Raw genomic sequence first — 12,965 nt, 5'->3', positions numbered from 1 at the left:
CATTTGTTCTTGAACAATACATAAATACCCAAATCTGGAAGATTAGAATAGTAAATGCCTGAAGGACTTGTCACAGGTTGGTGACTAGAAGAGAGCAGATGAATGACAGTTAGATGAAGGTTTGGGTAGAATGGTAGTGAATGGGTGGGAATGATTAGTGAATGTAGTAGTCTCACTGATTATAGGTACTTACAGACCACACATTGTTTCATTTCTTTGAAGTATCACTCTGCAGAGAAGAAAAAGTGTTGCCTTTAAATTTTTTTCTGTTTTTCCAAGAAGAGGAAGCTTTAGGATGCAACTGGTGACATTTAAATTAATGCTTAACTAGAACCACAAGGAGGCATACCTGCGTACTCTATGAAAGACTGTGTTAGAATAACAGGATATTAACCTACAAGAGACTTTTTAGTGTCTAGACCCTTTTTGCTTCATTTAATTTTATTGTTGAGAAAACTATGATCCAGATACATTAAATAAATTGCCCAAAGTAACACAACTAGGTAAAGGTAGAACGGGACCAGACTTTTTGACCCCAGGTGCCCTTTCTACAAATCGCACACTCTACTGACATTTATTTCTCAGAGTTTTATTGTTCTTGCGTTTTGAATTTCTAGTCTAGTTTTATTTTGTATTACAATTTGTCTCCTGAAGGTCAAGTAACCTGGTTTGGTTATGAAAGTCCTCGTAGCTTCTGGGACTATATCAGAGTGGCTTGCCGGAAAGTTTCACAGAACTGTATCTGCAGCATTGAAAATATGGAAAATGTCAGTTCCTCTAGAGCTAAGGTAAGACATAAATAATAATTCGCAGTATGTGTAATCTAATCCTAAGCAGTTTTGAACCAAATAGAAAATTTTGAGCTCTTTGCTATATAAAATCTTTCTTTTCTTTGTTGGAATTAAGCACTTGACCAAATTTAACATCTTTCAGAGGCTTGTTTCATTTTTTATTTTTAGTAGCATGTAATTATTTTAGAATGCTCTTGAATCTTTACTGTTGCCTTATAAATAGCAGGAAGGTATGAAGCTAGTAACTATGAATTTCTTTTTTGAGAAGCACAGTAAAATATTTCCTAGTCTATGAAGTTTCTACTTTTCTTGAATTACCTAAATCTGTGACTCTTAGTGTCCTGAGCTGGCAGTCCATAATGTCAAAACGATTTTCACATAGTACCAAAATGTTATTTGCCTTATGCACTGTGTTGATATTTGCACTGCTGATGGCAGAAGCAATGGTGGGTAAAATTAACTGGTGCCTTAGCATAAATTAAAGCAGTAGCATCAAACTATACTAGTAGTCATTGAGTTCTTCCTCACCATACATTCAGTCTTAAAAATAAAAACAAAAACCAGTTTCACTTAATGTCCATGATGGTGAAGTAAACATTGTTAATTAAATCTCAACCTTTGAGAAGCTGTCTTTTTAATATCTTGAGTGATAAAATGGGAAGTATGTATAAAGCATTTCTGCAGCATATTGACATATGATGGTTGTCTCAAGGAAACGTACTCATACAATAGTTTAAATTGTTAACTGAACTAGACACTTTTGTCATGTAATACTATTTTTACTTGAAAGAAAAACATTCAAACTATAGCCTTTTTAGACGTAGGCATTTTGTAGACATCTCATAAGTAAAGATGAATGAAGTAAACCTGTTCCTTCAAGAAAAACAGCTTGACAGTATTTGTTGCCAATGGTAAAATTAAAGCTTTCCAGTAAAAATTAGAATTTTGGAAAACTTGCAGTGTATTCACCATCTTAAGCTTGGTAACTTCCTAGTACTTAAATGCTTTTCTAATAACGTTGATGTTGATATTAACAAAAATATATTTATATTATCTAATGGAATGTGTCAGTATTTTGTAGACCTGCATAACTTATATTTTTTAAATGACTGATGTGTGGAATAATAAAATCATGCATGGGTAGAAGATCCATTCAAAGTGTAAGAATGTAATACAGTATGAAACATTCATTGATATGGTTATAGAGTCCATGTTGCAATTAACCTTTAAGAAATTATCACTTACTGAATTTTGATTAGAACCAAAAGAGAATATCATCCACAATTATCTGAAAAGGCTATTAAATGATTCCTTTTTCCAATTATGTATCTATGTGAGAGTAGATTTTCTTCACATGCTTCAACCAGAACGACCCATTGTAACAGATAGAATGCTGAAGCAGATATCTAGTTCTCTTTTATTAAGCCATACATTAAAGAGATTTGTAAAAATGTAAAACAGAGCTCCTTTTCTCTCTAATACTTTTTTTAGGGAAAGATAGTTATTTTTTCATAAAAATATAGTTTTCAGTGCTAACATATATAATGAGTTCATTATTTTTTTAATTACTATATATTTTTTAAGTTTCCAGTTTTGACTTGTAGTGCAGTAAATTTGGATAGATATAACCTATGTAAAAACCCTTTGGAGTCCTCAAAATTTTTAAGATTGTAAAGGTCTGAGCTTGTGACATAAGGTATATTAGCTTTAGTATAGTAGTTTATTTTTATTGGTTTGTCATAGTAACTTTCCTTACCATTTTTGACACTTAAGAGTTATAGAATGAAATGAAAATGAAGTAGAAAATAAAGGTTGAAAATACTAGATATGTACAGTTTTAAGATCGATATAATTTAATTCAGTTCATTATTTGACAATCATAACCTTATAAATTACATGTCTGTATAATAAACAAAAGTATAACAATCATCTTTCAACAGTGTAGTTTCTAAGTAGTTCCTGTATCCATTTTTATTTAGAAAGGTTTTTTTTCTTATGGAAAATTTTTGGTTAGCAAAATTGGCACATATATTGAAATTAAATATTTTGTAAAACATGGACCAAGTACCTAAATTTTAAAATATTTATTTTTACTTTTTTAAATATAATTTTTAAAGGTTACTTTCCATTTACAGTTATTACAAAATATTGGCTCTATTCCCTGTGTTGTATAGTGCATCCTTGTAGCCTATCTTACACCCAGTAGTTTGTACTTTCCACTCTCCTACCCCTATACTGCCCCCCCCACCCCACTGGGGTGGGGATAACATAATCCTATGGTTAGGATAAGCAACCTTATCCTTGTTCCTTCTATGATATAAATTTAACATAGTAGACCAATTTCTGAATATACTACTCACATCAACCAGCTTCCACCTGATAAATTTTTACTGAGCACCTATACCATGACAGAACTGTGAGTGTAGTCTTTAATGCATTCTTATGACTTATGTCCCTAATCCTTCCTAGTTATTCCTGGTCTCATCTTCTTGTTTATTTTTTCCTTGTTCAGAAGCTGGCCTTGTCAGTGCTTTGTCCCAGAGGCTGTTTAGCCAAATTTTCTACTGAAAGAGGCAGAGGCAGAGAGAGGGTGTTAATCACAGATACACCAGAATTACCAAATACTAGAACTTTGCAATAAGATACAGTATTGCAAAGAGGCCATTTTTTTTTTTTTTTTTTTTGTGTGTGTGTGTGTGTGTTACGCGGGCCTCTCACTGTTGTGGCCTCTCCCGTTGCGGAGCACAGGCTCCGGACGCGCAGGCTCAGCGGCCATGGCTCACGGGCCCAGCCGCTCCGCGGCATGTGGGATCTTCCCGTACCGGGGCACGAACCCGTGTCCCCTGCATCGGCAGGCGGATTCTCAACCACTGCGCCACCAGGGAAGCCCAAAGAGGCCATTTTTAATGTTCATTTTCTATTACTGATTCACAAATCTACCTCCTCTTTTAACTACTACTCAACTTTTCCTATCCCTAGTTCTTTAGTGTGATGTCCCCAAGCCTGGAAGTCAAACAAATTGGAGGGGCCCTGTAAACACTCTAGGCTTTTATTTGTGACCCCAGAAAGGCTACCTTGGGAGTAAGGGAAATTCAGATGAAGACCAGCCCCCAAAAGACCTAAAAGCAGTGTCCTTAAGTGGTACAAGGTGATTTTCAAGTACACTGTCTGTCTACCAGAAGAAAAGTAAATCTACTCTAGAGAAAGGTAGCATTAGAGTTGTTACAAATTTTCTTCCTCAATGTCCACTATTTAATCAGAAATCACCAAGTATATCAGGAAATAAGATTAAATGAACAAAACTAAGAAATATAAAAAAGACAATTGAAACAGACCTATGGGAGATGCAGATAATGGACTTTTATGTAATTATGATATAAAGAAAGAAAATATAAAGATTAATAATACTAGAGAACTGGAGTATATAAGAAAATCAAAATAGGAAACTACAGGATATTCATTCTTATAGAACTTGTACAAAAATCGGTCATTTGCTAAGTTGTAATTCACCTCAATGAATTTCAGAGGATTGAAATATAAAGTATGTTCTCTAACCACAGTAGAATCAATAATAAAAAGATAACTCAAAAATGCTTATATAAGTTGAATTGAGAAGACTTTCTAAATAACTCACGGATGAAAGAAGAAATTACACATGAAATTGAAAAATATTTGGTAAGTAATGATAATGAAAATATATAAAAAATTGTGCTTAGAGGAGAATAGATGGGCTTAAATAGGCTTTTATGTATTTTTTTTAAAGAAAGTCTGAAAAATCAGTGATCAAAGCTTTCATCTCAAGAAGCTTAAAAAAAAGTAACAAACCCAAAGTAGAAGGAAAGAAATAATGAAGAGCAAAAATTCAATTAAGTTGAAACAAATGTACACTAGAAAAATATCAACAAAACCAAAAATTGGTGTCTTTTGGTTTTTAAAATTAATTAATTAATTAAATTTTGGCTGCGTTGGGTCTACGTTGCTGTGTGCTGGCTTTCTCTAGTTTCAGCCAGCAGGGGCTACTCTTCATTGTGGTGTGCAGGCTTCTCGTGGTGTTGGCTTCTCATGTTGCAGAGCACGGGCTCTAGGTGCGTGAGCTTCAGTACTTGTGGCAGGCGGGCTCAGCAGTTATGGCTCACGGGCTCCAAAGCACAGGCTCAGTAGTTGTGGCACACGGGCTTAGCTGCTCCGTGGCACGTGGGATGTTCCTGGACCAGGGATCAAACCCGTACCCCCTGCATTGGCAGGCGGATTCTTAACCACTGTGCCACGAGAGAAGTCCCAGTTGGTGTTTTTAAAAAGATTAATGTAACTGTTAAGTTTCTAGCAAGGCCACTCAAGAAAGAAAAAAAAAAGAGAGATTATAAATTACCAGTATCAGTAATGAAGAAGAGGTAAAACCCGTTGACCCTACAGACATTAAAAATCCTAAAAGAAGGTATTATGAATAACTTCACACCTATAAATTAAAAAACTTAAATGAAATGGGCAAATTATTTGAAAACTGTCACTTACAAAGCTAACACAAAAAGGAAGAAAGCATCTGAATATTCTGATGTCTACTAAAGAAATTGACACTACAGTTTAAAATCTTCCCCTTGCAGCTCATTTTTAAATTGAGTTATCTTTTTCTTATGGATTTGTAAGAATTCTTGGCATTCTACAAATGAGATTCTTTTGTCAGATACATATAATGCAAATATTTTTGTCCACTCTGTGATTTGTTTTTTTACTATCTTAAATGATTACAGTTCATCCCCTGAAATAGGAGGGAAGGTAGAGCGTATGGGTATTAGTTCAATTAGGTTGGTTGGTTTGGTGGCTTGAGTTTCCTGTCTTCCAGTTGTGTCTATTTTTTGTTTCTTCATATAGTAAAGTAGGGATAGTATTGTAACATGACTCATACACAGTTCTTGTGCGGATTAAATATCTTAATGTGTAAAATGCTCTTAAAACAGAGTTAAGCATGTATTAATTACGTTCTTAACAAGTGTTGACTACTTTTATTAATTTTTTGGAAAAACCTTTAGTGGCAAACAAACAAATATTTGTGTCTCCCAAACAATAACAGCAACCTTCAGTGGTTCACCATTATCTGATAAAGTCTAAAATCTTAAACCTAATTTTCAGCTTTTCCCCCTTTATGGTCCCAACAAGCTTTATATCTTCTGTTTCTTTTGTTGAAAGAAAAGAAACTGTTAAAATCAGCACCATTTATTATGACAATATAACAAAGAATTCCACAAACATCTAAGGACAGGAAACTAGGTGCAGCCCAGTTTTGTGTGGATTGAAATTAATAAATCAGGAAGCAGGACTTTCCCCTATATTTCTTATCTTAACAATAGCACAGTCTCCTAGGAGTGTCTAACTTTCTCTGGAGAGCAGCTTTTCCCGTTTCTGTTTTAGAATGTAGCTTTTTGATTCAAGCCACTACTACTAGTCTCTGTGTCTTTTAGATGAAGTTTTAAGAATCTTGAGACTGGGAGCTGGTGCTTGCCTCTTCCTTCCTCTGTTCCAATCCGCTACAACTAACTGTAGGTTCCCCTGGGCTGACTCAGCAGAAACAATGGACTGAGCACAGGGCAAGCTAAGGGATTTTTAGGTTAAAAAAAGGTGGGCATGTTGGTGGGCAAACTGACTGGCATGCCAACCACACCCATATCATTCCTTTATTTCCCAACAATACTGCTGCTTGTAGCCTGCTGGGTTGTTGTTGTTTTTTTTAATTTATTGTAATTTATTTTTGGCTGCATTGGGTCTTTGTTGCTGCGCGTGGGCTTTCTCTAGTTGTGGCGAGTGGGGCTACTCTGTTGCAGTGCGTGGGCTTCTCATTGTGGAGCACAGGCTCTAGGTGCACGGGCTCAGTAGTGGTGGCGTGTGGGCTCAGTAGATGTGGCTCGCGGGCTCTAGAGCACAGGCTCAGTAGTTGTGGCGCACGGGCTTAGTTGCTCCGCGGCATGTGGGATCTTCCCAGACCAGGGCTCAAACCTGTGTCCCCTGCATTGGCAGGCGGATTCTTAACCACTGCACCACCAGGGAAGTCCTAGCCTGTGAGGTTTTTCCACGTCTGGATTAACTCCGTTTTGATCCTTCTGTCCGACAGTTTTGGTGAATTCACTAGAGTTGTAGACATTTCTACAACTGTAGACATTTCAGTGCTTTTTTTCTCTACTGGTAGTCGACCATCATATTTATTGGTTAGTGACACCTTTATTCTTAGCTGCCATTGCAGTGTTTTGAATTTCTATATAGTTAATCTTCATAGATTTTCTGGAGATGTGTGAAAGGGTTGAGTGAAAAGGAAAGTAATTGAATTATAAAATTCTTACTAAAAAATATAATCTTTATAGTCTTTCATTCTAAACAAAGAATCCAGAAGAAATGGTTTGGATTATAAAAAAACTTAACTGGCCAGTCCCAACTATTGAATGATGTTAGCTCTTTTCAGAAGTAAAACTAAATTTTTCATATTTTGTTAGAATTGTATGTTTTCTGTGATTTTGTTCTAGAGTATGCCTCTGGGTGTTTTTGTTTTTTCTGGTTTAAATTTTTGGTAATTGTCTTAAGAATGCTCTGGAGGCACCAAATTCAGTAACTCATGATTTGTATGCATGATAAATAATGAAATTTGGTTGTCTGAAACTAAACAAGTGGTGTGAGGGTGATTATTTTTATTAATGAGAACGGACTCTTTTCTTCATGTTTTATAAGGCGACTCATTTTAATTGGCATGTTGATTTGGGCATTGAAGTAAAGAGATATGTCTTGTGATTTCCTTCTGTAATTCACAAGAAGTCTCTAACCCAAGTTAAGTCAATATTAATGGTTATGTCCCTTCAGATGCTAGAAAGTTAATCTGACATGATCTACCCTGCACCTTCAGAGAACAAAGTGTATACTATATATAATTAAAATTTACCTCATCTTTTCTACTTAAATATTTTTAGTCTTTATCAAATGCATATTTTGAGTGAGTTATTCTGTGCATATTAAAATGTTTATATTTTTATGACATAGCAGGCAAAATATATTTTAACTTCTAACTTTTTTTTTTCATGTTTGATTCTTTCTTCTTCCTTTTAGGGTAGAGCCTGGATCAGAGTAGCACTCATGGAAAAACATTTATCTGAATACATCTCTACAGCTCTGAGAGACTTCAAAACAACCAGGTTTAAAAGTCCTTTTAATTTTCAATATATATTTAAAAGATTTACCAGAAGACTTAGCAGTAAGAATAGATGAAGATACATTTGTTTTTAAAGTCCTCACCTATTTTATTTCCTCCTTTTTGTACTTCTCAGGAAAATGCAGTTTCTCAACTAAACATACATTTTACCTTGGTTTATCTTTTCATGCCTCACATTCTGCCTGGAATATCTTTTTTCTGAACAATGTCTGATTCTTACTTTTTCAACACGTGAAGTTTCATTCTCTCCACACACCTTTTTCTAACCATTTGAAGAAAAATCTGTGAAATTCCTATAGCATTCTTTCTCTTTCCACACCGCAATATTTATTTAATTGCTTTTAAAGAATAAATGAATCATTTACTTCTTTAATTCTTATATAATATAATTAATGATTGCTCAATTGTCTTTTTAGGGCAGTCTATACCAATGTTCCTCTTGGGTTGTAAGATGGTACATTGTGCAAAACAGGACTTTATTAATTTTTTATGATGGTTGAGAAAAGGTTCATATTAGGACAACAGTCATTCCTACTCAGCTGTGGTCTGCTAATCTGTATTTATAGCTTTTGTTAAAGAAACCACTTTTTTTCAATTTCAATAGTATTTGTAAATGAAAATATTCAGTATTTTCAATATCCTAGATGTGTACTATTCAGTACAGTCGCCACTAATCACATGCCACTGTGTAAATTAAAATTGAAATTAGGTAAAATTACTGGGCTTCCCTGGTGACACAGCGGTTAAGAATCCACCTGCCAATGCAGGGGACATGGGTTTGAGCCCTGATCCAGGAAGATCCCACATGCCGCAGAGCAGTGAAGCCTATGGGCCACAACTACTGAGCGTGCGCTCTAGAGCCCATGTGCCACAACTACTGAAGCTCGCGCACCTAGAGCCCATGCTCTGCAACAAGAGAAGCCACTTCAGTGAGAAGCTCGCACACCGCAATGAAGAGTAGCCCCCACTCGCCGCAACTAGAGAAAGCCCGCGTGCGGTAATGAAGACCCAGCACAGCCAAAAATAAATAAATAAAATAAATAAATTTATTTTTTAAAAAAGTAAAATTACTAATTCAGTTCTTCAGTTGCTTTATCACATTTTAGGTGTTCACTGGCCTTGTGTGGTTAATGGCAACCAAATTGGACAGCACAAATATAGTACAGTGCTTCATAGCAGAAAGTTCTATCAGACAGCTCTGCCTTAGACACATCTAAATTACCATACTTATTTCTACCTCGTTAATCATATTTCTTAAAGAAGAGAGTGACTAAACCAGTTTTGACAGAAAATTAGGAATGTATATACAGGAATCATGTATCTGGAATCTTAATTTCATGTCCTGATGCCATATTTGACATTTTGGATTTTGAGAAAATCTGGGCCTTTATTATGACACATTCTTTTAGCTAACTAGCTGATACAGATTACAGTATCTTTACTTAGGTGTCTCTATGTTTTTAGGTAATAAAACAATAAATTTTTTATTTGGAAGATACAAAGAAAAAAATTATCATTATAAATTTGACCAGGTTTATATAAAGACTTTTAACTCCAAGAAGTATTTGCATAAAGTAAATCTGATATATGCTTATTGAATTCTTTTAAAGCAATATGATACTCTTGAGATATTTCTAAAGATAGGCAGTGAGATGATGATAAACTCTTAGACATTTGAAATAAATCTTATGCAATGAAACATTTGTTTTATTTATCACTAGTAAATACATTTAATTATGGAAGATAATAAATATTGAAGATAATAAGGCTTCAAAAATAAAAGTAGTATCAGAATCTCATAGATCAAACCTAAACATCCTAAATTAATGAAATCAAAACCAAGTTTATACCATAATTATCTCCTATACAATAACAAGATAGTCTTTTCTAAATAGAAATTAAAGCATTAATAATTTCTCTAGGGTTTCCCTGGTAGCACAGTGGTTAAGAATCCGCCTGCCAATGCAGGAGACACGGGTTCGAGCCCTGGTCCAGGAAGATCCCACATGCCGCGGAGCAACTAAGCCCGTGTGCCACAACTACTGAGCCTGCTCTCTGGAGCCCGCGAGCCAGAACTACTGAGCCCATGTGCCACAAGTACTGAAGCCCACGTGCCTAGAGCCCATGCTCCGCAACAAGAGAAGCCACTGCAATGAGAAGGCCGCGTACCGCAACGAAGAGTAGCCCCTGCTCGCTGCAACTAGAGAAAGGCCGTGTGCAGCAACGAAGACCCAGTGCAGCCAAAATTAAATAAATAAATTTAAGAAAAAAAATCTCTCTAAGTTGTTAGTCTTGTTTCTTAGTTTACACAATTGGGTGGGGTAGAAATAGTACTTGAATAGACTATTTTTAGAGTGAGTAGCTTAAAATTTTTAAGGGAAATCCTTTTTGCCTTGTTTTTAGGTATTAGCTGTTTTTTTTTGAAAAAAGGAAGTGATTCAGCTGTAAAAAGTTCATGAAGTAAAAATATTCTTGTAACTATATAAACATATTATTCAAATAGAAACATGGCTTAGTATATGTTTATACATGCACAGAAATACATCATATTTATATACACACACAGTATTTAAATGTGACTATGATGGCTCTGTAGTTATCAAGAAATGAAGTAGGTAGTTACTTCAGAACTCTCATCCTAAAAGTTAACTAAAAAAATGCAGTTGCAAAAAGACAAAGTCTTTCTTTTTAACTATTCACACTACTTTTTTTTAAAACTGAAATCAAACCAGAGAAACTTCTTAATTATAAATTATAAATTTGATTGTGAACCCCTAGCAAAAACATATGTATTTGGAAGATTAGGTTTGTAAAATAACAAGCGTACCTTTGGAAAGAATAATTCTTCCTTACCTTTTGTCTGGATGCTCACTGACATAAGTGCTTGTAGAACAATGAGAAATGATCTCTAATTCTTGAGGAATCTTGAGAGTGTCTGAATCAAGTGATTTCTTCTTGTTCTGTTCTTCACAGATAAAGAGTAATGAGGTCTTTTAAAATGGTGATACAAGTGTTTACCCCAGTACAGAAGGAGGAGCTACATGAGCTCAGACAGGCAGCTTTAAAGTACTAATCAGTGAAAATCCAAGGATGAGATTGGGTAGAGGAACTGTAGGGAGCACAACTACAATAAATCTTCTGAAGTACATGACGATCACTCCAAAGTATTAGAGAAATTCATGTGATCTTTTTGCTACGGTGGAGGATATCTTGGTGAGCAATTGAAAAAATCCTTGAAGAGTTTCACGGTTTAGGGATTGAGGTGTTATTGGGAAAGAGCCAGAGGTGGGAAGTTGGCAGAGTCAAGAAGAGAATCCAAGCTTAAAAAAAAAAAAGGAATTATTTTGGTAGGTTACTGGGAAAACCTAGAGATAAAGAAGTAAGGTAGAAACTGAATAATTTGCTCAAAGTTTTACTTTCTCCTCACCCGCAGCCTGAAAAATAATAAGAAAAGTTAAGCTAAAGAATACAAATGTGACATTTGAAACAAGATCGAAAATATTCTGGTAAGATTTTGAAGTAACAACTGTGGAAAATATAAAGTAGAGAAAAAATTACTCTGTGGAATCCTGTTTATTACTTTGCAGTTGCACCACAATACTTCATTTATGATGACAAAAGTAGTGTTCAAAGAAACGGTCATCTTCTTAATATGATAGGAGGAGTAAGAGAAGAGTAACGTATAAAGTAAAACTTCAAAATTACTCAGCTGTCACAAAGGGGGAAAAAAGGAGTGGATAAACACTTTTCTAAAGGATAAAAGAGTAGATAGGGTAGTGATAAATTACCACACCTTTCAAGAACTAAGAAGGTCTTTAGGAATTTGAATCTGTTTGAAAGTTTTACATTATTAAGATGAAAAAAATAAACGTCATTAAAAGGTGCTTGTGGACTGCTGCCACACAGCACATATAAAGTTAACTCAAAATGGCTCAGACCTAAAAGTAAAGCTCTTAGAAGAGAACATAGATGTAAATCTGCATGACCTGGGATTAGATAGTAGTTTCCTAGACATGTTACTAAACACCCAAGCAGCAAAAGGAAAATAAATTGGACAGAATCAAAATGTAAAGCTTATCACTTTGAAGAATATTTTCAAGAAAGTGAAAAAACAATCCACGGAACTGGAGAAAATATTTGCAAAACCTATATCTGATAAGAGACTTGATTGTGAAATATATATAAAGAACTCTAACAACTCAGTAATAAAATATTTTTAAATTTTAAAATGGGCAAAGAATCTGAATAGAGATTTTTCCAAAGAAGGTACACAAATGACCAAGAAACACATGAAAGATGTGTAACATCAGTAGCCATCAGGGAAATGCAAATCCAAACTGCAAGGTACCACTGCACACCTGCTAGGATGGCTACGATCAAAAGAACATATAACAGCAAGTGTTGGCAAGGATTTGGAAACATTGCAACAGTTATACATTGATTGTGGGAAAGTAAAATGATGCAACCACTTGGAAAAACAGCCTAGCAATTCCTCATAAGGTTAAATGTAGAGTTACTCTATGTCCCAGCACATGAATCCTAGATAAATAGATACAGATATCCAAGAGAATTACAACCATATGTTCACCAAAAAAACATGTACATAGATGTTCATAGCAGCATAATCCATAATAGCCAAAAAGGCGAGAGAACCCAAATATCCATCCACTGGTGAACGGGTAAGCAAAATGTCCATTCCATGCAGTGGAATGTTATTCAGCCATAAAAAGGAATGAAAAGCTTCCGCTGCTGCTTCTGGTGCTTGCTTCTGTGCTTGTTCTGTGGGACCTGGTACCTCATTTGTGACGTGGTAGCTGAGGAGGGTCTGGAGCTCGCCACGGCCGATGAAAAGCCCAAGGAGTCAAGGCTGAAGACGACAATCATATTAACAATCAAGACAGTCATTTTTGTTGTGATGGAATGTCTCTCCTGTCAGAGGCTGCTTTCTTCTAGGTCCTATCCCCATCCACCTCTTCCTGCAGTTATCA

At 35.3% G+C, this 12,965-nt stretch overlaps 1 protein-coding gene across 5 annotated transcripts in view; it reads left to right on the top strand.

Moving 5' to 3' along the window:
* Positions 1-12,965, top strand: part of RUNDC3B (RUN domain containing 3B) — a 143,407-nt gene that overhangs the window by 60,279 nt on the left and 70,163 nt on the right. For all 5 annotated transcript variants that reach the window (XM_067042665.1, XM_067042666.1, XM_059074176.2 and 2 more), the window contains 2 exons: positions 655-788; positions 7,875-7,960. In XM_067042665.1, coding sequence (XP_066898766.1) covers positions 655-788; positions 7,875-7,960 — 220 coding nt within the window. The remainder of the gene's footprint in view (positions 1-654; positions 789-7,874; positions 7,961-12,965) is intronic.

Source organism: Kogia breviceps, chromosome 9 (assembly GCF_026419965.1).
Source record: "Kogia breviceps isolate mKogBre1 chromosome 9, mKogBre1 haplotype 1, whole genome shotgun sequence".
In the NCBI taxonomy this organism is placed as follows: domain Eukaryota; kingdom Metazoa; phylum Chordata; class Mammalia; order Artiodactyla; family Physeteridae; genus Kogia; species Kogia breviceps.
The sequence above is the reverse complement of the archived record's forward strand: the minus strand, read 5'-3'. Positions and strand labels throughout refer to the sequence as shown.